Below are 26,180 nucleotides of genomic sequence, written 5' to 3' on the forward strand. Positions count from 1 at the left end.
AAGGCTTTCTGTTGTTGTATGTTGTGCAACCAGTATTTGCAGCTCCTGAATAGAACTAGGAATTTATGCTTCTAAGGTGAAAGTTACGTTGCTGTGTTTATCTACCATTGCCCTCTTTCCTCTTCATAACTGTTTATTTGAAGTCATTTCCTCATTCTATTAAATAATAGTGTAGAACATTAACCAGTAGCAGAAGGGAAGCTAACAGCAGGATTTTTTTAGGAACCTTGTGACACACTACTTGCTGGGAATTTTAAGGCCTTTTCCTCTGGTGGCCTACAAATGTACATTCTACAGAAAATGTAATGAAAGCTGTTACATGTTTGTCTCCTTCATGAAGTATTCGGCAGGTATCTTAATTATATGCTTTTAATCTACAACATATCTGATACTGTTCTTAATGACTATAGGCAGATGAAGAAAATACCCACTGAAGTGTGTGCATAAGCATATTCAGGGCAGATAGAACTAGAGCTGAATGCTGTACAGAGTAGGTGAAACTTAATGAAAATAGAGAAGATATGGCATATTTTTTTATGAATGTTTAGACACATATGTATGATCACCAATTCTTCCACGTAATTTTCTAACTGTAGTTTCCCTGTTCATTTTTTATACATTTCCAACCAACATGATATATAAAAAAAGACAAATTCTGTAACGAAATGGTCAAAAAGAGTAAGAGTTCATTTTTAACTCTGAAGCAGAATGTCAGCTGACAGCAGAAAAAGCAGTATGCTTCGAGATAGCAGAAGTCATGCATGTTACTGACTTACCGACTGCCTTTAGAGAGGCATACTTGTTAAGCTCTTTGCCCGGGGGCTGTTGCTCATATGGGTTTGTGATCTGTCCCAGGCTGGGATATGAGTGCTGATGTGCCATCTGAGGAAGGAGGGGGGATGTTGGCATAACATTATTCATCTGTGGTGGATCTGTGATAATAAAGAAAATTGACAAGCATAAAAAAAAAAAAGATCAGTCTTAAGATTCTAACATTGTTATCCACTATAGATTAGATAGGATATGTCTTGAGATTTAATGAAATAAAACACTACTTACTGCAAAGTGGAAGTTAGGGTACAGCAAGTTTGTAGCTAAGACAGTTAATATCACAACTAAAGGCTGATGAATGATTGTAGCAGTACATGCCAACATTTGTATAAAGAAGATTTTTGAACTACTGAGTTTTCAGAAGAGTTGAACTCTTAAGACGAAGAGTGACATTAAAACTTCAGGGTATAAACCAAAATGTCTGATTTATCCCAAGATAGCTTTAATACAGGGCAGTACCATCCCTTTCTGTGCAGTTAAATAGCCAAGCTACTTTAAATTGAGTCCAGCAGGCTGCTGTATATACATGACTGTACTGCTTTTAATACCTGGATGAACTTGGCTATTTTCACAGCATTATGTTATGCTCTGTAGACATGGCTGCAGTGCTGAATGTGCAGTTCTGACTCATGACTATCATTAGGGAATTTATTCAAAACTCACACTTCATCCTTATGTTTTTCCTTTTTCCCTGGCAGTAGGTATCAGAGTTTTATATCAAGGAAGCTTTCTCTGTAACAGTCATACCTAAAACCAGAAGCCAGTTACTGCTAATGTATACAGCTTTATGCCATCACTTGCCTGATATCCATTCTGTGGTAGTTCCTTTATAATTGAGAATACAGCTTGGATATTTTTTACTTTCTAAGATACACCGTAATTCATGGGTGTTAAACCTTTTGGCTTGCCTGGGCCACACTGAGTGAAGAACTGTCGTGGGCCTTATATACATAGGTTGCTCTGAAAGCAATGCCTCCTGTTTATTTCTGTGGAAGTTATAACAGATACAAAGAGCACAACACCACTATTCTCTATCAAGAGAACATTCTAAGCTGCAGAGTACTATTTTTTCACCTTAATCACCACCATGAGCTGTGCATTTCTGCTGATGATGAACAAGAACCGGCATGCTGTGCAAATAATAGTGACCCGTTGGCACCGTCACCAGTGCTAAATGCACCACCCCCCTCACTGTGCTCACAGACAGGGTTTGCTCTCCATAAATGTTCACAAGCACTGATAAATGTCAGTAGGGGACAGTTTTTCACATGGAGGAACTCAGTTCCACCCCTTTGCTCCACCCACACTCCCATGTCAGGCGCCATTCTGTCAGTGCCCCTCTGCTGCCGTTGGTCACACAGCAACAGCACGTCATGGAATGCTGGTGGGAAGGTTCAGCCTCTGCTGCCATCTCACCAACAGCCATCACAAAATAGGAGGCATTACTTTTGGAGCAGCCCTCATAAAATATATTAGTCAATGCATATAAGTTATAAAACTTTTATATTATTTTATTTTATTTAGGAACAAAAATGGTAAAGTAGTGGGATATCTGACTTTGTGAAACTACAACACCAGTCTGATTCAGTGGTAGTGGTTGGAATTCTTAGTGAGGCCTCAAGATCTTCATCAGTTTTTTGATGAAATGTTGCTCTTCCTATACTTTTTTTTTTTTTTTTTTTTTTTTTTTTGGGCACTGCTCACAGATGTGTGCACTGTCAAGAAGCAATGACATGCACAAAGTGTGACTGTGAAGCAAAGGATGTTTTCTTTGGTAAAATAGGGATTGTGAAAGTCATGTGAAGATGTGGTCTGATTTCTGAATTGAATATCTTATTGCAACTCCATACATTGCATCTGAAAATTTCTAGGTATTCATATCAACTGAAAATGCTGTCACAGACATAAGATGGTGATGTTTTTGACAATCTCAAAACCTATTCTCAAAATATTCCCAAAAGTATATAGCTCATATTCTTCGCTGTTCAGAGTCCTGCATTACCAGGATGCAGTCCTGCAGTTACCAAGATGCTTATGGTTGTATACCACCGCTTGAGTCAGCACTGTGCAGCACTGCCCTCCCGTGTGCTGGTTTCAGCTCACACAGTGTTAACCACATGCTGATGGTTTGGTGCTTGCTGTGCGCTGTGCCTGCTCTGCTCCTCAGGGAAGCGCTGCTGCTGTTATGGTGTGGGGCTGGGCTGCGTGCTGCCCATTGGCTGCGGGTTGGACGTGTCTACTGTAATTCATTAATTTTAGTAGTGTTTAATCCCAGATTCCAAAATATTCGATCAGAATGTTATGCTATGCTCAGCTTGCAAGCCTAATCTTCAACAGATTTCATCATGGTCAGCATATCTTTTTTTAATGGATCTTTCTCCAATCTGATTATTTTGAACTGACTGTCAAAGGTGAGGAAATTATTGGGGCTTCTGAAATGTCAGAACAGTGCTTTTTTCTTTCTGCAGTGGTGCTTAATGCCACCAGCAAATCCTATAGCATCAAGTGAAGGCTTTATGATCATGTAGAATGAAAGCTGGGCTGGCAGGGGAAGGAAGGTTTGCTGTAGTGAGTGGACCACTCCCCATGTGCCCAGAGGAGCAGTATCACTACAGTTTGCTAGGATTTTAAGGGAACTGAGCCACATGGCTTCCTGCAGCTAATTAATGAAGCTGAGTGCATGAGCAGGAGTTCTAAAGCTGGTTAACGGCTTTACTGCTGGGATGGGAAAGCGAGAGTATTTGATAACTTTCTTCATCTTCACTGTTGCTGCTGCCTGCTGCAGTCCCTGTTGGTCAGACTGAGGCTTCACTTGCCTCTGCAGAGTATTGGAGTCTCATCCTTCCATTCCATTTCTGGAGTACAGCTGAGAAAAGCCTCAGCTTGACTTGTATCATAATACAGTCTGTCAAAACCAGCTGTTCTTCAAATGCTTCTCTGGTTTTGCGGAAGTGTGATTGCATGGCTGTAACAGCAACTCAAAAAATGGAGGCATGGTGGGACCTTTAATGTAAAGAAAGTGGCAGGCTTTTACCAGTACATTCACTCATTTTGTTCTGAGTAGATCTAAATCAGCACTTTGCAGATACTACAACCATGAAGTTCCCTTGAGGGAGTTCTTACTGTTCAATCTGTCGAAACATCATGATTTCATTGCGATAAAAGAATTGTGTGCACCAGGATTTCTGCTCTCACTGCCAAGGTGACTTGCAACTGCAGAGGCTTCGGGAAAGTAGAGTAAATAAGGTGTAGTTAACCAAGATTGCTTTTCTGTCTTCTGTCTCTTAGCACTTCTGTTCAGTCATCTTTTTAAAAGTTATGAAGAAAGTTACCCCAGAAATGTGCTGGGGAAATGGAATTTGGTATGCTTCATTTTCTTCCAGCTGTTGTGAGGGTGCTGTTACTAGGATTCATTTTTTTCTGGGATTTTGTTCTTTTTGAGTTTTAAGAGAAAGCCAGAAAATGTCTTCCATTTCCAGATCATCTTTGACTTCTGTTCTGATTAAAAGCTCAGAACTCTTCTAAATTATAAATTTCAATCAAATTAATGACAGTCATGCTTTCATTGCTGCACTGACTACGCATTGCCATTCATTTGCATCCAGCTGATTAGACAAGATGAAGTCTACATGTAGAAAACATAGTTCCCATTACTCATTCGATTGACCATTTGCACAAAGTAAATTGAGCAAAAGGCCAAACTGCAGCACAATGAAGTATATTGAAGAAAGATTCCTATTTAAGAGAGATTCTCAAAGAACTTAATTCCCAGGGCCTAAAAGAAAGTCTTGCTAGTTTGGTATATTCACCTGTTTAAATACGAACCATACATGTTTTCAGTCTTCACTGATCATAAGTGTGAGAAACTCTCAAGATTAAAAATTTCTAAACAGGCAAAGATCTCTGTGAGGAGCAGTTTATTCATTATTGCAATAATGGGAGCACACTCCCTACTGACCAGAGAGGAATTGCTCACCTAGTCAGTGAAATCCATTCCGTTATATGCCCTGGGTCCAGAACAGGTAAAGCCTCTCATGGCACTCATTGGTTGAGTGTCTCAGGCTCACAGTCTTCCCTGTGCTGTTGCTATGATACATTTCCATACAGTGTCTGTTACCAAACCATTGTTTTTAGGTATGTTCTGTACTTCTTATGGTGATAGGAGGTTAATGTTTCCAGAAATCAGCACACTCGTTCTGTCCTGTGCTAGGTTCTCCCCTGCCCTACCTAATTACCTGACCTCGTGCCTGTGCCAGTTCTGTGCAGGTCAAAGCACTCCAGTCTCAGTTTTACTCTGTTCAGCTGCTTTCTTTGTGAAAAACAACTTATCCTGTGCTGCATGCAGAAATACTGGAAATATCCACTTCAAAAACACAATCTACCTCTCACACTAGGTGGGAAAAAAAAAAAAAAAAAAAAAAGAATTCAAACAAAATATTACAGTAGCTGAAGATTTGCAGGTACTCAAGACAACAATATATATCCTGAACTACCTCACACTGAAAATAACAGCTGTGAAAATAGGATAGACCTGAGTGATCAGAAATTGCCAGGAAAAACCTGCTGCCATCCTCTCCAAAACTGTACTGTATCAACACGTGTATTTTTCTCATTGTTCTTGAGAGTATTGTACTTAATTGTAAAAACCAGCTCACCCAGCATTGCATCTTTATGTGGTCCATACTCACAGTCCTGCAAGCTTCATCAATTAAAAGTGTGGGTGCTGTTTGCTGCTGAATTCCAGATATTATCAAAGCTGTGGGATTTTAAAATCTCAACTATGCTTGTAAACATGCACCTGTGAGGCTGCTCTGGAATAATAGGGCCATTCTCTATTAACAGGACAGAGTCTCCAGTTGGGGTGAAGCTCAGATACCTCAGTACTTACTCTTGGATCCCTGTATCTGTCCCAGGGCAGATACCTGTTCTTTGTGTGTGCATGTGCATTTCCTTACAGCTGAATAATTTGCTTTTATCCTCTCACTTCATTGTTCTTGTGTTATCATTTTCATTGCCTTTTCAATTAGATTATTTACTTCTTCCTTCAGATTTACATTAATTGTATATTTAAAAGATGTTTTTTATTAATGTCCAGAGCATAAGTGCCTGCCGGAGCAGCAAAGAGTATATTCTGCAGTAGATGATATATCAGAGTCAGGATGTATATACCACTGTTTGTGGAAATGTAGATACATACAGTTTATCTCCAACCTGTTCAGTTCAGTAGCTACTCCTGTTCACTGCCAGCTGTCTGACAGGGGGTACATGAGCTCCCAGCGTAATTGTCTGTGGAAGGTGTGTGTTTAGCCCTTCCGACAGCAGCAGTGCAGGTAATGCCCAAATACAGCAGTACAGATCATGGCCCAAAACAGTGCTCTTTTCAAATCGTTCTAAAATTCACTTTCTCTTATCTGCTGTAAATCTTCATGATCTAATTCTCCACACAGTCATAAGATGGTATTTCAGCTCTTGTGAAATTAGCTGCAATCTACAGCAAATGTTTTTGCAGTCAGGTAGAAGTCCTGAGCTGAAAAGTATTCCAATTATCATGTCCTAATTTCTCTGCCTTGCAATTTGACTGATTTTGTCTTTTAGCAAGAAGACATCCTCCAAATCCAGCTTCTGTATTATTCATTACTTTGTATACACCTTTTTTCCCCCTCCTTTTAAATTATTTGTCTTTTTCTTAAGTAAATATTTTTACTCGTCTCAGTCTTTCTTCATCTGCCAATCTTTGCAAGCTTTGATCCTTACAGATGACATTTCTCAGCCACTTGCTGCCTTGCCATGAAGGTTTTGAGATTAAATTCTACCTTCAGTTTATCACATGGAGTTGTGTTTCTGTGCATATAATGGTATTGGCAAGTCATCCCTGCCAGTCTCTGTCCATTTACAGTACATCTTTTTCTAATCAGTGATGCACAAGTCAAAAAGAGAGGCAAAAGCCCAGCTTGAATTCAACCTGGCCACTGGGGTAACAAGAAACAAGAAACTCTTTTACTAACACATCAGCAGTAAGAGGAGGACTAAAGAGAATCTCCATTCTTTACTGGATGAGGCTGGGAATGTGACCACTGAGGATAAGGAAAAGGCTGAGGTTCTGAATGCCTTCTTTACATCTGTCTTCAAAGGTCAGACCAGTTATCCTCAGGGTACTCCATTCTCTGACCTGGTAGTCTCGGCTGGGGAGCAGACTAAACCCCCCATGATTCAGGAGGACACTGTTAGAGACCTATTACTCCAGCTGGACTGCCAGAAGTCCATGGGGCTGGATGAGATCCACCCGAGAGTGCTGAGGTAACTGGTGGAGGTGGTAGCCGAGCCGCTTTCCATCATCTATCAGCGCTCCTTGTTGACTGGTGAGGTCCCAGAAGACTGGAGGCTTGCCAACGTGACTCCCATTTACAAGAAAGGTTGTAAGGAGGATCCGGGAAACTACAGGCCTGTGAGCCTGACCTCAGTGCCAGGGAAGCTTATGGAGGAGATTGTCTTGAGGGAGATCACACAGCACGTGTGGGACAGATGGGGGATCAGGCCTAGCCAGCATGGGTTCATGAAAGGCAGGTCCTGTTTGACCAACCTGATCTCCTTCTATGATCTAGTGACCCATCTGCTGGATGAGGGAAAGGCAGTTGATGTGGTCTACCTAGACTTCAGCAAAGCCTTTGACACTGTCTCCCATGGTATTCTCCTGCAGAAGCTGGCAGCCCGTGGCTAGGATGGGTACACTCTCAGCTGGGTAAGGAGCTGGCTGGAGGGCCGGGCTCAGAGAGTGGTGGTAAATGGAGTTAAATCCAGCTGGTGACCGGTCATGAGTGGTGTTCCCCAGGAGTCGGTGCTGGGGCCTGTCCTCTTCAATATCTTTATTGATGACCTCGATGAGGGCATTGAGTGCACCCTCAGTAAGTTTGCAGATGACACCAAGTTGGCTGGAAGTGTGGATCTGCCTGAGGGTAGTGAGGCCCTACAGAGGGATCTGGACAGGCTGGAGAGCTGGGCTGAAGCCAATGGGATGAGGTTCAACAAGACCAAATGTCGGGTCCTGCACTTCGGCTACAACAACCCCAGGCAGCGCTATAGGCTTGGGGAGGAGTGGCTGGAGGACTGTGTGGAGGAAATGGACCTGGGGATATTGACTGATCCTCGGCTGAGCATGAGCCAACAGTGTGCCCAGGCGGCCAAGAAGGCCAATGGCATCCTGGCTTGCATCAGAAACAGTGTTGCCAGCAGGAACAGGCCGTGATTGTCCCCCTGTACTCAGCTCTGGTGAGGCTGCACCTTGAGTGCTGTGTTCAGTTTGTGGCCCCTCACTGCAAGAAAGACATCAAGGCCCTGGAGCATGTACAAAGAAGGGCAACAAAGCTGGTGAGGGGTCTGGAGCCACAGGGCTTGTGAGGAGTGGCTCAGGGGGTTGGGATTGTTCAGTCTGGGGAAAAGGAGGCTCAGTTTGGAACGTTTGGACATTGTGTTGAGGGACATAGTTTAGTGAGAACTGTTGGATGGTTGGACTGGATGATCTTGTAGGTCTTTTCCAACGTTGGTGATTCTGTGATTCTGTGTAGTCGTATTTTCTCTAAACATGATAGTTCTGAGGCAGTATATACTTTTCGTGGCATTTTATGTTCGCCAGTTTTCTGTCTCTGCACTGTATCACAAAAACATTCTTCTAACACAGGCAACTTCCCTGTCTAATCACCATCACAAAAAAGATCTGAGATGAGTAGGATGGCATTTCATCCAGCAAAAAGATGTTTCTGTTTAATAGAAGTGACAGTCTGCAGTGTAAATGCTTGTCATCAAACATAATGTCTTTTGCCTTTGTGTGTCCTATCTAGCAATTGTAGGAGTAGCCCCATGCTACATGCTATGCTCTTTATTCTCCTAAGTGCCACTGAATGTCACTCAGCTTCCTGATGTCTAGTGATGTTTGTTATTCATTTTCTGCATGGTTGGTGTCTTTGGTCTGTTGCTGTGTCCCATGGTAGAGGTTGCCTACTGTTTCACATGTGGATGTCCCCAGCAGATTTCTGAGGTAAGAGTATCTTTCACCAAAGTAAAAAAAATGCTGAACCTGGGTACACCTTCATTTACACTGTCAGATACAAAAAGGTGTTAAACTCCTTATGAAAATGGTGTTGAGGGCTGTGCTAACAGTGTGTAGCGTAAAGAAGTGAAGGGTATCCCCTGCTGCAAGCATTTGTGAGTCAGCAGGGTTGTAGTTCTGGCTGACCTCAGGAAGGCCTGTTGATTCAAGTTGAAAATTGGCAAGAGATGGGATGGCATAACGTCTCTTAGATCTTTAGCTGATCCTTTATTTCTCACTCATTCAGACACAGGAAGGTCAAGGAGCTGGGTCACAAAACCTACAATGTTCTGCCCTTGGTCTGTAAATTATGAGGCAGACTTTCTCCTGGCAGGAGAGGTAACATGCAAAGATGTGTGGTGTTGTCGCTCGAACAATGTACTTGCCTAGTTTGTAAGTAGCAAAACTGCCATTTCCTTCTGGTGCAGCACTGTACTGCTGTCAGATGTAGGCAGTGCTATCAACACACACTCAAAAACAGATGGGCTTTTAATTTTCAGCACTTTTATCTTAAGTGCAAATGAGGACAGCACTGATTTTACAATACAAGTCCCCTTCTCTTTCATTTTTCTGTATACATCCTTCAGACTCTTACCTGTGTAACCGTCAGACATTTTTCTTTGAATAGCCAATTTTGGAGTGGTTGAAACAGGAAAGAAATTTAGAAGGGATGCAGCAGTCTGAGTCCAGCAAGGGACCTAAATCCAGCGTACATAATGTCCCTATGAAAGGTCCTCTTTTCTACTGGATATGCCGGTGCCACTTAATGTTTAAATCTGTGGAATTATTTATGAATATAAAAATCTCATGCCAGTGACAGGTTACAAATGGGAAAAGAGACAACTGCATCTCTGTGTATAAGTTACATCCAAGAGCTGGTGACCAAAGCATCCCACTACCATGAGCTGCTGCGTTTTCTGTGAATACACTGATTTAGGAGATGGGGGCTTGACTGTGTTTCAGGTTTGGGCTCCTGGTTTCTGGTTAGACTCCGAGTGTGTAGGGACAGAGTTCTGTGAAGTCAGTTGGCAGTTTTATTGCCATCCAAGGAGGGTGGGAGTGGGATATTGCTGGCCTTGTGACTAAACTGGCTGGAAGCCTCACTCCCCTGTTTTTCATTTCTCTTGTGCTCAGTGCTGTACTGTGGCACTCAAACTCTTCTAATATTTTCTGAGCTCTTGCATTGCAAAAGTGCTGTGCTCTGAGGTTGGTTTTCAATGTAAACTTTTATGATGTGACACTCTGTCTCTTTTTATGAAGGTTATTTTTGTATCCTGTAAAGGTGTGCTTTCCCTTCATAATTGCTCACAACCTGACAGACTTAGAGTCATCTGATAGGATTTGTGACATTTTAATATTTTTTAGAGCAGCCCATTGTGTCTTCACAAGCAAGGGATTATAAACTTTAAAAAAGCAATAAGCAGATGAACTCGTCAGATATCAGGACCATGCTTTCATATCAATTTTTAATGCTTGAGTTGTGGGAGGATGGGGAGCAATGCTGTTTTCTCTCTCCCACCCACTTTTCTAGTTTTCTTCATCTTCTTTTGCCTCAAGTAGCAGAGTTGAGAGATTAATTAAACCCTCCAGCTACCTACACTTTGAGCACTGCAAATATCCTTAGCCATGCATATTAAAAAAGATAAATTAAGCAAATTTGACTTATATGACAATTTTTTGGTGTGTTTTTTTTTTTTTTTTTTTTTTTTTTTTCTCCTAGAAAAAATGTTCTTAACACCATCCCATGAGATATCGGTTGTTTTACAAATGAAACAGTTCTGTACCTTTTCATAAAGTCTGCTAAGATGTACCAACCAGCTCAGCTCCTTTGCTTTGCTCGTTTTTCACTTCAATTTAAATTGCTTTTCTTTCAGCAATAAGCGTACTTTTTCCTAAGAAAAGTGACATAATATTTGGTATTTCTTCTAAATGTTTACCTGTCTTCTGTGTTTGTTGTGTTCTCTTACTGTAATGATTCTTGGACCACCAGAAAGTGTAACTTTTTATGTAGCTGAATATATTAAAAATTCCCTTAGTTGAGTCATTCCACTGGATTGTTTATTGGCTGTCCTAATGTATTAACAGTTTAGAAGGGGAGGATTAGACGATGTAAATTAAAAACAAACATGTTACTGACTATTATGTATTTGTTATTTATGCATAAGCAGTAGCTTAGTGGTCCCCAGTCTATAGCTTGCAGATAGCAAATTGCCTGCAAGTTTTTCACGTTGTTCATGGGCAAAAGTAATTGAAGAGTTGAAGGCCTCCACATTCAACTTTAACTTTAACATATTAACATGCGGTTAATATTTGAGGAAGCAGCTCAGCACTTTGTCAGCTAAGGCTGGAGCAACTCAAAATGACTACAAAGAGGCTGTTAAGATGTGTAGAGGGAAAATCAGAGAGGCAAAAGCCCAGCTTGAATCTAAGCTGGCAGCTGGGGTAAAAACAAACAAGAAACTCTTTTACAAATACATCAACTGTAAGAGGAATACAAAGGGGAATCTCCATTCTTTACTGGACAAGGCTGGGAATGTGATCACAGAAGATAAGGAAAAGGCAGAAGTTCTGAATGCCTCCTTTACGTCTGTCTTTAAAAGTCATCTCGGTTATTCCCAGGGCTCCCCACGCTCTGGCTTGGTAGCCTCGGCTGGGAAGCAGACTGAACCCCCTGTGATTCTTGAAGAAGAGGTCAGGGAATTAATGCTCCAACTGGACTGCCACAAGTCCATGGGGCCGGATGAGATTCACCCAAGAGTGCTGAAGGAGCTGGCAGAAGTGATCGCTGAGCCGCTTTCTGTTATCTTTCAGCGCTCCTTGTTAACGGGTGAGGTCCCAGAAGACTGGAGGCTTGCCGATGTGACTCCCATTTACAAGAAAGGTTGTAAGGAGGATCCGGGGAACTACAGGCCTGTGAGCCTGACCTCGGTGCCAGGGAAGGTAATGGAACGGATTGTCTTGAGGGAGATCACGCGGCAGGTGTGGGATGACCAGGAGATCAGACCTAGCCAGCATGGGTTCGTGAAGGGCAGGTCCTGCATGACCAATCTGATCTCCTTCTACGACCCTGTGACCCATCTGATGGATGAAGGTAAAGCTGTTGATGTGGTCTACTTAGACTTCAGCAAAGCCTTCGACACTGTCTCCCATGCTATTCTCCTGCAAAAGCTGGCAGCCCGTGGCTTGGATGGGTACACTCTTGGCTGGGTAAGGAGCTGGCTGGAGGGCCGGGCTCAGAGAGTGGTGGTAAATGGAGTTAAACATTTGGATGTTGCGTTGAGGAATATGGTTTAGCTGGGAAGTATTGGTAATGGTTGGACTAGATGATCTTCTAGGTCTTTTCCAACCTGAAAAATTCTGTGATTCTGTGATTCTGTAATTTCAGTATCTGATAATCCAGCTAATGTGCGGTTTGAGAAACATTTGACTGAAGTCTGCATCTCACCTGAATTTATCTCAGTGGCATATATTGGCCTTACATACCATACCCAACAGCGGAGAAGAGTGTGCTTTTTCCCTTCTGGAATAATTTAGTTTAGTCTTTTACTCTCTCTAGAGATGAAAATGCATCACTGTGCTGCTGTGAAGCCGCAGTATCCTGTTACAGGTATTTTCTTCCCTGATGCCCATGTGCAAGTCTTATTAATGTTGGTACCATTTTTATTTTGTTAGTCTCCGTTAAGCAAATAAAAACTTAGAGAGAACTCAGAAGTCCTTTTAAAGAAATAGCTGTAACTTGTTACCTTTTAGATTGATGGGGACCAAAATTTACTGATTACTGAGTGGGATGCATGTTATCCCATTGAATAGCATTGTAGGAAATAAAAATGGCTAATTCTTCAAAGAATTATCATTTTTATCCCTTATTCCTCTCAGGAATTCCCTGTTTTTAAAATGCCCCTGGTGAGGGACTCCACATCCTACCTGCACAGTGTGAGCCACACAGCAACAGCAACACATCATGGAATGTTGATGGGAAGGTTCAGCCTCTGCTGCCATCCCACCAGCAGCTGCTTCTGACACTGTAGGCTGATATCACAAAATAGGAGGCATTACTTTTGGAGCTACCCTCACAAAACAATAGTTAAACATTTGGCTGCTTTGCAATAGTGTTCATGGTGCTATTTCAATAATGGGTAGATCAAATTATTTCCTATATAAATTATTTTGTTTTATCCAAATATATGCACAAGAGTTATAAGGGAAAACAAAATGAGAGAAGTTCAGACAAATGGCTTCTTTTTCAAAAGTATACACTGCTTTGGGGGGAAAAGTCTAATACATCTTTTCCTTTTTCCTCTCTTATTTTTATCCAATCTCATTTGCTTTAGGCCTGTGAAATGAAACCTGAAATACAATAATGCATGCGGAGTAGTCTGAGTATATCATATAAGGGTAAATAGAAATCTGGTAAGTGTCCAACTCATTTTCTTTCAAGTAAATCACTTCCAACCATGCAGCATAGGAAATTGGTTATCTACGTACCTTGCAGATGGTCAGAAAGTTCAGTCCTGTTTACAGAGCTTGATATTCTCATAAGAGAGAAAACATACTTTGAAAACTCTGTGACTTAAGAAGAGGTACACATTGTTGACTTACAGAATTTACAGGTCTTCTTAATCACTGCCTTGTCACCAGCGTGTGGCTGATTGTCTTGGTTCTAACTCTTGGTATGTACTTGACACTGCTCACAGACCAGTTACTTCTGGACTTAATTTTCTCTGGCTTTAACTTTCTCATCACTCACAAATGGAATAGCTACTGGTGACATTTCAGATCTCAGAAAGAAGTGGAATATCTGACTTCTTAAACTATATTCCTTCCTCAAATGATCACCCATGTATTTATTATGGAAGCGGCTTATTCCTAGTTTTAAAGTATTATTTTAAATGGCAGTTTAGAAAGGAAATGAACATCATATTACTAGATGCTGTTTAATTTTAGCATTTTAATTTAACTTAAGGTTCTTTCATTAGTCTGCTAAGTGACTTCCTCTGCCTTCCCAGTATTTCCTGCCTTGTGTGGCACTCAGATATATTGAAGGAGGCACAAAGCAGGTATGGGAGTGGAGGAAAGAAAGGAAAATATTTTCATAACTAAGACATAGGCAATCCTGTATCAACAGGAATGTTGTTTCCCAATTAGCATTTCAGTCACATTCCCATTTTATTTTTAACCATTAGACTCAAAAGACAACCGTGATAGCTGCTGTCTGAGCCCTGCTGTCATTTTAAGAACCTCTTCTTCTGTAATTTCTGTGACCAGTAATGTCCACGCACGTACACTGACGTGCAGCATAAAGGTGACCTACTTCTATTTCTGCATTTCAGCAGCCTTTTTTGGAGTACTGAAGGAATAATGATAGAAGTATGTTTACATATGGGAAAATCTTAGTGCTTTCAAGAAGCAAATTTCCATGGCATGTAAAAGATTTCAGCTACCTGAATGTAGACTGGTGTTATTCATCTAATTAACAATTTTTTCTAGTATGCAAATATTTTTATCCAAATAAACTTTGCTGAAAGCAGTTATCAAGGTAACTTCAGTAGGCAAGGCACAGGTCACTCTGCCCCTCTGAGAATAAGGCATAGGGGGTTCATTATCATAAGCAAGTTACTTCATTAAAAACAGTCTTAAAGGTGCAAAGCTGACATGAAGGGAAAGCTAGAAAAAGCTTCCATCTATCCTGGGATGGAAGTCAGAATGGATTAGTCACATAAGGCTGAGCATGTGAGCCAGTGTGAATGCTTGTGCTGTGAGCCATAGATATACGAAATGTTTCTTTTGTGTGCGTATGTATGTAAACACTGTTGTTATCACTGTTGCAAGGGCTGCAGCTGGGACCATTTTGTTGGTTTGGTGTCCCAGGGGCCTTGCTGCATGCCTTATGCACCATCCTGTTCCATCCTGCCTTGCCAGAGGTAAATCTGCATTTCTTTCTGAGCTGAGTTGCTAGGTTTTTCTTAGAGCCTTTGCTTCTTTATTGCTTATTTCTGTTCTACATTACCTTATGTTAGATGCTTTCTATGTCCTCCTTCTCCCTACATTCTACACCGAGAATAGCCACGTGGTGCTGTGGCATTTTCAGCCATATCTTCTCCTCACATTTACAGCTGTCAGTGCTGCTTTCCATGGAAGACATCCTTACTGCAGTTGTCTGTACTATCTCATACCAGAACAGATGATGTGAATCTGTGAAAATACATTCAGCCTAACTCTTTTGTCTCTGCTTTATGTCTGGAGAGCCAAGATAAATGGCTCTGGAGCTATGCTCATTCCCTGCTCTGTCCCAGTGTCCAAATGTGTTGTTGGCACTGAGTGACGTCCTTGGTGGGCCAAGCAGGCACTCTGAACCAGGCAGAAGAGCACTGGCTCCAAAACAACCTCTGGCATCACTGTTGGGATGGTCTGCTGGGCTCAGGAGCAGCCAGCTCAGCTGGAAATAGCTGTACAGTGACTTCGGGATTGTGGCTGTAGCCAAAAAGCCAAGGCTAGAGGTGAAAAGGCGCTAGCAATTCTCCTCTCCCTGACAGCACGTGTAAGGTCTGTTGCTCAGCCTGCCTCAGTTCAGGCTTCAAGTACCAACACAACCCAGTAAGGGGGCCCAAAACTGAGCATAGCACTTGAGGTGTGGCCTCACCAGACCTGAGTACAGAGGAGCGATCACTTCCCTGCTCCTGCTGACTGCACTACTTCTGATACAAGGCAGGATGCCATTGGCTTTCTTGGCTACCTGAGCATGCTGCTGGCTCATGTTCGGCTGGCTGTCAACTAACACCCCTAGATCCTTTTCCTTTGTACAACTTTCCAGTCACTGCCCCAGGCCTGCTGTGATGTATGGGGTTGTTGTGACTGAAGTGCGGGACCCAGCACTTGTTCTCATTAGAGCTCACACAAGAGCTTTACTTACCTTACTTACTTTACTTTTGCCTTGTTCCTTCTTATGGCTGCGTTTCAGGAGCCAGTTATACTGCTGTTTATATGTACCACACAGGGAAACAAATGCATATAGAAAATCTTTTTGTTTTTGACAGAGTGGCAGTGCTGAACTACCCTGAAGCTGTGGGAATATGTGCCTGATGCAGCTGTGTCCAGAATGGTCACACCAGGTGAGTTTGCTGTTTACTTTCTTTTCTCCACTGTACTCGCTTCCAGGATTCTGGTTTGAGAAGGCAAATTTATAGGTGTGTGTCACCCTTCTACAGCATGGAAGAGAAAGAAGAGGATGCGCTTTGTTGAAGCTGCACCTTGAGTTCTGTGTTCAGTTTTGGGCCCCTCACTGCAAGAAAGACATGGAGGCCCTGGAGTGAGTCCAGGGAAGGGCAGTGGAGCTGTGAAGGGCCTGAAACACAAGTCTTATGGGGAGCAGATGAGGTAACTGGGAGCATTCAATCTGGAGAAGAGGAGACTTGGGAGATCTTACTGCTTTCTGCCACTCTCTGAAAGGATTTGGTGGTGAGGTGGGGCTCAGCCTCTTCACCTGCATTAGTAGTGATAGGACTAGAGGGAATGGCCTTAAGTTGGCACCAGAGGACGTTCAGGTTGGATATTAGGAAATATTTATTCTCAGAAAGAGTGGTGAGTTATTGAAACAGGCTGCCTAGGGAGGTGGTGGAGTCACCATCCCTGGGAGTGTTTCAGAAACATTTAGACGTTGAGCTACGGGATGTGGTTTAGTGGGGAAATATCAGTGGTGGGTAGACTTGGACTAGATGATCTTGGTGGTCTTTCCCAACCTTATGGTTCTATGAATATTCCCATCTAATTGCTGCTAAGTCAGTTGAAAATAAAAGGTGTTCAGCTCTTCTGATTATAATTTAAATATCTACAGTGTGAATCATTGTATGGTAACTGCTGAGTTGTGGCCTGAACCACTGATTGATCACCTGGGAAAAGACCCAGTCAGCCCTGGGAGCACAGGTGAAGGCAGTTCAGCAGTGTGACCAGAAAGGATGCAGCCTGCCTGTACCTCTCTTAGACCCCATTTAAGGGCTGACTGACAGCAGGGAAGGATCTTTGGCTGGAGTTCCCTCCCTGGTAAAGCTTTCCCCTGTGAACCTCAAATCTTCTGATATAGGTGTGCAATCTTCTTACATTCATTTCCTTATAGCGCCTTTCTATTGTGCTGTTCCTTCCATCATTACACCTCTGCTGTAATTCTTCTCTCATTGTATTGATCTCTCCAGTTGCTACAATCATTAACAAAGAAAGTGACCTCAGTAAATGCCTTGCTGAACAGTTTCTTTGCTTTTATTTGGAATTTACAAAAAAATAGAACTGTCTTAGTTCCTAGGCAATTCCTTTCATGGCCTCTGTTTTCTTATTGTTCATTAATCTCTCTAAATCATTAAAATGATTGCATTGTATAATTTATAAGTTGAAGAAAAAGCATGTATGCGAGGATCTGGTGTTTTGAAAACTATCTTACTTAGGGTACAGTTTTGACTTTGGTGTTGAAGAGAAACTAGAGACTTTCAAGAGTTGTAAAACTGGGCAAATTCAGAACGTATCCAAAGTTGTCTACTGTTTTATGAACACCTGCTTTCATGTAGTTAGGCCAGTATTTAGAAATTGAATAGCCAATACTTAAAAATTGAATAGCAGTAATTCAGCATGCCTTCCATAGGCATTATAGACCTTATATTATTATATTATTATAGACCTTATCTCCATTTAATTTGTAAATGCAGTGCTGATGGATTAGTCATGGCACCTTTTATATCTGCAGCGCACATGTTTGTACTCCTCATTGCCAGTGTGCCCTAACCTCATGCTGAAGTACCGCACCTTACTGAGAATGTCTCATCCCCTTCATTGCCTTTGACCTTCCTGATGAGACTTCTTATTAGTTTCTCTTTGAGAGCAGTGTTTTATAACGTTGTTACTGAAAAGTGACTGAGATCAACAACTCATTTCAGAAAAGCCACTGAATAAAAATGAGTTGTTACATTATTTCTCAGGCTCTTGTGGCCAGAGGTGGGTCATGTTTGCCTTGATGCTATGGAGTGGAGTGATTGCTATCCCATGACAGTTCCCTGAGCTCTGGCTGTGTCTTTCATTAAATCACTAGAATGCTATTTTGAGTCTGATATATAATTGTTCTTTTCAGTATCTGTATTCATGCAGTGTTATCATTGCTGAAATGAGGCAATGTTCTAATGATTGGCATTTCTGGCTTAAGGATTTTCCTTTGCTTTTTTAGTTAAAAACCAAATAAGAAGCTGTTATCTTGCACACCTTTATCCTTCTGGAGGGTAAGCTGGATGAGTTTCATGAATAAGAGAAACTTCTCAAACCTGGACTATTTCCCTTACCCATAAACAGGAATGCAGGGTGCTGGGTTTCCCCAGTTTGTTACAGTGCCTTGAGATCAAATGCAAGATCTTCAATAGCCACAATAACCTGTTCTGAAGTGATGAATAGCAGTCTGGGACCATCCATTTAGCAATGATGCTAATTAACAGTACTGCTGAGCTCAGGTACCTTCTGGCATTGGAACAGCACCCAGGACTGATTTTGTGTGCCTGCCCAGTACTACTTGTGTGAAGTAAAGCACATCAGAAGGCAGGCTTAATGGGGGGATGTGATTTGTGTTGCTTTTCAATATGACCTTTTTTGTCATTTTTTTTGTCTCCACATTATCTGGACTGTTGTCAACCATTAGTCTTTCACACAGTGCAATTCTTAGTAAAATATGAAGTAGAAGACCAAAAGAAGAAGTAAAATTGATGCGTGTGTTTTCATACACTTTTAGCTATGGCCTATTACTCTGCATACATTATTTTTAATGAATTGCAGACTGTCTCTTTAGCTTTCTCAGAATATCTTCCAAGAACAAGGCTTTATGGGTTCCTTCCAGGCACAGGCACATCTAATTTGTATGCTGTCCTTTTCTCATTGATAGCAGAACTTTTCTGGCAGCAGCCTTTCTATACTTCCTTCACTTGAGATTTGCTCTAAAACTTATCGAAGCCAAGATCTCAGCCTTCCCTGCCTTAGTGTCAAATCCAGCCAGATACTGAAGAGACCACTTTCCTGTGGGCTTTCATTTAGGAGAGCTTAGATGAATGGCCTCTGGAATAAACTGTAGGTACAGCACAGTCAAAAGGAGCTGTGCATGGGGTCAGGCTGTCATCTCCAGGACTGTTAGCTGCCTGGAAGACTTTGCTCCTGAGCAAGAAGCTCCATGCATTGTTGACCGAGGCAACGAGCTCTTGCAGCATTTCACAGATTATGGAAACTTTCCCATACAGTCCTATTTATTTATTCCTGATATGTTAAGAATTTGCGAAGCAGAAAAAGGCACTGGAAGCTCTGGTATTTGGATGCCTGTAAACTTGCTCTGTGACCAGAGGCTATGTCCATGTATTCTTTCAAACCTATTAGTTCTCACAGCTTGTTGCTGTAAATAATATCTGTTTAAACTAATGGGTCATTACTCAAACTTCCCACAGAAACTCAATATGCTCTGTTTCCCTTTGTCTTTATTATGATTTACTTCCAACTTAATCAATACTACTTAAGGAAAAATTTTCTATATTATATACGTGCAGCCAGAAATACTGTGCCTAATGGTTCCTTTCTAGTATAATTAAAGATGAATCACATAGCAATAATTTAATCCTCCCTTCTGGGTCTTAATTAAGGATTTGGGGATCATATTCTAATCTCCCATGTAGTATTTCCATTACCTATTAAATAACAGTCATGTTTCACCCGTGGGTGATTCCATAGTGATCCCCTTGCTTAACTGGTTAAGTAAAGTAACCTGCTTCTCTCTCTCCTATTCCAAAAAGAAGGCAAGGAGACCTTAAGTTAGTGATGGTGGTCTTGAAGTCTGAGGCTTGCATTTCTAACTATGCTGCAGCTGCCTTGTGTACTTGTGGTGTAAAAGACTGGCAGTGTTAACAGTTGAACTAAATCCCCCCGGTGTACTTTTGGAAAACTGTGACTTCTGCTCCCTGTTTCTGTATTTGCAGAGGGAGAATTGTTACAACACAGAAATTTCTCTTTTGCATTTTGAGTAATTGGTCTTCACAGACTTTGCTGCAGCTAGCATGGGCTAAATGCTCATTAATCCTGAGTCTTGAAGGAAAAAAAAAATAAAGGGGGGATATATTTATATGCTGTATGTAGTTCCCTGAATGTTATGGATATTAATGTTGTAATTACCATATAGAAATACAGAATCTGGAAACCAGAAGTGTGTCTTTATTCTCTCCATATATATACATACATACATATACATATATATATATATGTATATGCATATATATATATATAACTTTTTTAATTAAATATTTGCAATGAAATAAACTTGGATGTGTTTCCAAGCCACAGCAAAATCCTGTGATTTGCCTGCAATCAGAATAAGATGGAGAGAGCTGTACCATGAACAAATACCATAGGAATGCCTCCTCTGTGTGCCAGCAGTTATTGCATTTATTGAAATAAATTGTAAGATCTTTCACTTTTCCAAGATGGACCTAGAAGGCAGATAAATATGCTTAGCTGTCAATTATGAACCTCTTTGCACTTTGGCAGAGCTGAAAAATGTAGTAGGGCTTTTCTGTCTCTCATCTTTGAAATTCAGTAGAGAGAATGGAATTTTTCTATTATATTTTCTGTGGTTATTCCTTTTCACAAAGTAGAGGCACAAAGAGCATTTCTGTGATTTATTATTTTATGAGGATCAATCTGCTTGAGTAAAGATTGGTGGAAGAGCTTGACCTTCCCCGTCCTAAAGGGAGTGTAAGTGGAAGACGTTTGTGATGTTGCAAGCACTCTGTCTTGTAGATGTACATAAATATCTTCTTTGTTTTGGAATATTGACTATTGTTGCTAACCTGGCAAGGTTTCTATAGACAACAGCAGTTGCTCCTTTTCATCCTTGCACATAGTGTTGCTGCGTATTTAAAACAAAGGCTTGAGAGATTTTGTTTAAATGAAGACAGTGTTGCTTAAGCCTGAAGTTGGGAGAAAGATGGTGAAATAAGCATCTATTTTTTTTAGAAGCATTGTTTTAACAAGTAGGCCATATGCATGGTGCCTTGGGATATTAAAGTACTAGGCTTTTGCATGGAGTGAAGATGGAAACAGGTGCTGTGGTTTTGTGACAGGTGAACAATTCTGTTAGTAGCAAGGTTGCTGATGTATTTTTCCTTTTGCCCCAGTGTGGGGAGTCATGACTCTGGGTCACTGATGTAATCTAGCAGATAGCAAGGTAACAGAGGGTTCCAGAGAAGAGAAAGCAGTGCTTTTGCATTTTGGATGTGAACCTGTAAAATCTCGGCTCCTGGCAGTGTGCTGAGTTCGAGTGCAGGTTTCTGGCAGGGAGTCTGTGCTGCTGCTCAGCCTAGGCAGTCCCAGCAGGGCTGGGCACCACACACAACCATGTGGGGCTTGGTGACATTTCCTTTTGGGAAGTGCAGCCTGGCTGCAGGCAGGGAGGGCTGCTTCTTCCACCCACAGTATTTTATTTTCCACAAGGGACAGCATTAGGTGCTCGGTTGCTTTTTGTCTGTCTCATGCATTTGTGTGAAATGCTTCCGGCATGAAGACTACACTCCCTCAGTCAAAGCCCTAATGGTGGATACTTTCAGTTGTATGTGGTAGGTGTAGAAAGCAAACAAACAAAACCTCACAAGGTTTATTAGTATTGCTTACAAGTATCATTATTTCAGTGTTTTGTAGTTCAGCCTTCAGCTACGCGTGCTAATAATACAATGAAGTTGCCCAGATTTCCATGAGGCTCTGAGAAAAAAATCATGATGTCATAACATGTTCTTATATCCTCCTTTGATCAGTTTCAGTTCACTCTTATTTCTAGCTGAAGTTCAGTTAAGTAGTACCAGTGCCAGTATCACTAGTACACAATGACAGCCATGTATAACTGTAAGTAAAAGTATGCATTAATAATCTAAATCATTGTATTTGTTCTGTATGTTATTGTTGTGATTGTTTCCCAAAACAGATTGAGAGATGTGCTAAAGCTCTAAAATATCTACAATTGCCATACATTAGCAACAGTTATATGGGAACCAAACAACCACCCACTCCTGTATTTGTAGCTGTGTAGTACTAAGCAAGTCTAAATGTCTTGATACATTGTAGCCAGTAACTGTGAGCATATCTGGCTCATAGGAAGCAGCTGTTTTGACGGAGCAATAGGTTTTACACAAGACCAGTGCTGTCAGCAGCACATAGGGTTGAAGACTACAGGCACTGAAGTCAGATCATGCTTTTCCTGCTGTGATGGCTTGTCCTTGATGATCATATGAAGAGAATGATGCCTTGTGAAAACAATTCGGAATGAACTATGGATGCTTTGTTTTTAGGAACCAAGCCTGATGTATTTACTCTAGAAAAAGCATAAGCTTTCCTGAGTTGAACTCGTGCGATTTATGGCTGTATGAAGCACTTTGGCCTTTGGTGCAGCCGTTGGATCAGGCTCCCTGCTCTGGTGGTCTGCTTACTGTGCTGGAGCATAATGCTCATGTGTAAGAAGTCTTCATGGAGCACAGCTGTCAGTACTGTATCATTCTTACTGCTGTAAAAGGAATTTAAAACATACATAGAAATAAAGATATGTAGCTTGGAAAAAGTAATGTAAAATGACCTCCCTCCCTAGGGAGGTCAGCCACCCTCTGAGGAGGTCTGATTTGGGTTATGGTTGGGTGTTTTTTTGTGTGTTTTGTTTGTTTTTTTAAAAAAGAGCCTAAACTAGAAGTGGTAATATACTGTAATAATTCTGAGAAAATGCAAAGGAATGTAACATATGCTTTCTTAAATTCTGAATTTACATTTATTTCCCAAATCTATACGTGAAACTAACTGAGCCCTGTACAAAGACCTGAAGCATGGCAGGAGAACTTGAAGCTTTTGGCTGCACATTGATGAGTCTCCAATTGTGAGAATTTCTCCAAAAGTAATGCCTCGTATGTCAGCCCACGATATCAGACAGCTGTTGGTGAGATGACAGCAGGGGCTGAACCTTCCCACCAGCATTCTATGACGTGCTGTTGCTGTGTGACAGATGGCAGCAGAGGGGCACTCTAACAGAATGGCGCCTGACATGGGAGTGTGGGTGGAGCAAAGGGGTGGAACTGAGTTCCTCCACGTGGAAAGAATGGCCCCTACTGACATTTGTCAGTGCTTGGGAATGTTTCAGCAGTGACAGTAGCAATAGAGGTCACTGCTGCTGGTGTGAATTTGTAGGAGCACAGCATGCGGGCAGTTGTTTATCGCTGGTGAAAATGCATAGCTCGTGGTGACTGTTGAAGATCAGTGTTTTGTAGCTGAGAACATGCTCAATCAGATAGTGATGTTGTGCTCTTTTTTTCTGTTGCAGTTTCCCTGAAAATAAATAGGAAGCATTGCTTTCAGTGAGGCCTACATAGTTTTTAAGATTTCCAAACAAAGTGCAATTAGAACAGTATTACATATCAACTAAATATGACCCTATTGACCCTCATGTGAGTAAAATACTGAGTACTAGTTCTAACTATATACAGTTTCATCAGATTCAGTTGCGAATTTATTTTCTTGTAGTAGTATCAGTGAGTAGGAAAAGTAAACAGAAACAAATGGACAATTGAAGTCTAATTGCTGGTGGCATTAATGATATTTATTATTCATGGCTTTTCCCCACTCTTAAGTGGCATAAAGCATTAGCATATTTTTTCTTCAGAAAGGATAAAATGAAGCCTAAGAATGTAAATATTGCAAATTCCTGTGAATTTAATGTTTTTGTCTTGTTCTGAGTCTTTAGAAGTAGGTTATTCGATGAGAATCTTCAGAAATGCCATTGTTTCTCTCTTGCTTGTTCTTTATGTGAAATTCTTTGGGCTTTAATCCTGAAAGCATAGCATCAGGCCTGAGTCCCAGGAACATGATGCTCTCAAAAGGGTTGATTTTCGAAGGAGTCTGATGGAGACAGGCATTCTGCTCTTACGGAATTTGTGATTTGGAGCCTCAGCTAAAGCTGTTCACAAATGCTTCGGCTGGAGGATGCTGATTTGTGAAGATCAAAGCATTACCTAGGGGTAACTTGGCTTTAAGCAAAAGCTAATGAAAAAAGGACAGGTTTTGGAACTTCTCTCAGCCTCTGTTAGCTAATCTGCAAGGGCCCTCAGCTGCCTGCCCAGGGAGCTGATGGGCAGCAGAAACTCCAAGCTGGCTCTGAACCCCTCTGTTCCACGGCACAGTTGCTGCGTGGGCAGCTCAGCTCCATGCAACACTCCTGGCACACCAGTGAGGCACGGAGTCTTTGGCTCTGAGCTGGCATCTCCTTGGCACTCACTGTCCAGCCTTACAGCTGCACTGCAGCCAGCGAGCTGTGGGACAGCCAGAGCTTGGTGCTAGACTGGCCCTTGGCAGACAGTGCCAAAAAATGTAGCTTTTCAAGCCAGAAGTAAACAGAATCTGAAATCTCATCACCTCTCCAAGTACAAGTATTCTGCTCCAGTTACCTTATTCCTTTGAGTTGTAATTGCTTGCTTTTTTTCCCCCTGCTAGTAAACAACAGGGGGAATTCATTACTAAACAGTGATATCTCTGCAGAATTTCTCAGTATTAGAACTACCATCTCCAAAACAACTGCAAAGTGCAGAATGTAAGGGTATTCTCCCTACAAATAATAAGCAGAAAAGAGCCATATAAGTAAAGCAGCATAATCTGATTGCACCAGTGAAGTATCCTTCAGCAGACAAAGTTTTAATAGGAAATAATTCACCATTCTTCTGACCTTTACCACTTCAGCCTTTATGTAAGAATGAGTTGTTTGAAAAATGTTTATAATTTAGTTGTTGCAGACAGACATTACATTCATGGCTGGTCTGTTTCATGAGCAGAGCTTTTATTTTATTTTTTATTTTATTTTTTTTTAAACAAGGATCAACTTTGATCTCTTACCCTGTCTCCCTTAGTTCTCAGATGCACATTCACTTCTACTTCCTGGCAAACAAAAGGCAGCCGGAGAAAAAACCCTATGCATGTGACTAGGATAATGAAGGTAATAACAAGGTAATCTCAGCAATTACTGTTACTTACAAATTCAGACACTGTTTCCATTCCAGGAGCCCTGCTGTGCCAGGCTGGTTGATGAAGGAGGAAGGATGTAGATGTATTATTTGCACGTGTACATACATACATATAGACACAAAAAATAAGAAGGTAGTGGTGCAGTCAGTGCATTGGAAGGAAGGGATGCCATCCAGAGGGACCTGGACAGGCTGGAGAAGTGGGCACATGAAAACCTAATGGGGTTCAGTAAGGCCAGGTGCCTGGTGTTACATTTGGGTCAGGCAATCCCAGATATTTATAACAGATTGGGGAAGATCTCCTTGAGAGCAGCCCTGCAAAGAAGGACTTGGGGGACCTGGTGGACAAGAAGCAGGACATGAGCCAGCAGTGTTGCTGCAGCCTGGAAGGCCAACTGTGTGCTGGGCTGCCTTAAAAAAAGGGGTGGCCAGCAGGGAGAGGGAGCTGATTGTCCCCCTCTACGCTGCAGATCTGCATCCAGGCCTGGGGCCCCCATCACAGGAAGGATGTGGAGCAGGTCCAGAGGAGGCCATTAAGATGATCAGAGGGCTGGAGCACCTCTCCAGTGAGTAAAGGTTGAGGGAACTGGGCTTGTTTAGCTTGGATGAGAGAAGGCTGCAAGGAGACTTCACTTTGGCCTTCCAGTACTTGAAGGGAGCATATAAACAGGAGGGAAACAGCAGTTTACAAGGGTGGACAGTGATAGGACAAGGGGGAGCAGTTTTAAATTGAGACAGGGTGGTTTAGGTTAGAGGAATTAGGAGGAATTTTTTCACTCAGAGAGTGGTGGAACTGGAACAGGTTGCCTGAGGAGGCTGTGGATGCCCCATCCCTGCAGGTATTCAAGGCCAGGCTGGATGTGGCTCTGGACAGCCTGGGCTGGCAGTTGGCAACCCTGCACACAGCAGGGGGTTGAAACTGGATGAGCACTGTGTTCTTTTTCAACCCAGGCCATTCTATGATTCTTTGTATGTCTTTGACCTACGTGCTTATAAGAGGAGCGGCAGTGTAGACTATTTGCTGCAAAGTCAAGGATGTCTTACAGTAAGAAAGGATGTATTAGCTATAGAGCTCTATAACAGCAAACCAACTGTAGCCGATGGTCACCATTCTGGACTCTGTTCCATCTCAGTTCCTGAGAGCCCTTGTTGGTGCAGAGGACACAAGAATGGCAGCTGGCAGTGGCTGGAATCATGTGGCCTTAGCAGCCAGGCCTGCTGCGAGC

At 41.9% G+C, this 26,180-nt stretch overlaps 1 protein-coding gene across 1 annotated transcript in view; it reads right to left on the reverse strand.

The window, feature by feature from the left end:
• SHISA9 (shisa family member 9) overlaps positions 1–26,180 on the reverse strand; it is a 164,509-nt gene that overhangs the window by 17,596 nt on the left and 120,733 nt on the right. Inside the window, 1 exon segment of the mRNA XM_072349555.1 lies at positions 777–932. Within this exon segment, the coding sequence (XP_072205656.1) occupies positions 777–932 (156 nt within the window).

This window comes from Excalfactoria chinensis, chromosome 14 (genome assembly GCF_039878825.1).
Source record: "Excalfactoria chinensis isolate bCotChi1 chromosome 14, bCotChi1.hap2, whole genome shotgun sequence".
NCBI lineage: Eukaryota > Metazoa > Chordata > Aves > Galliformes > Phasianidae > Excalfactoria > Excalfactoria chinensis.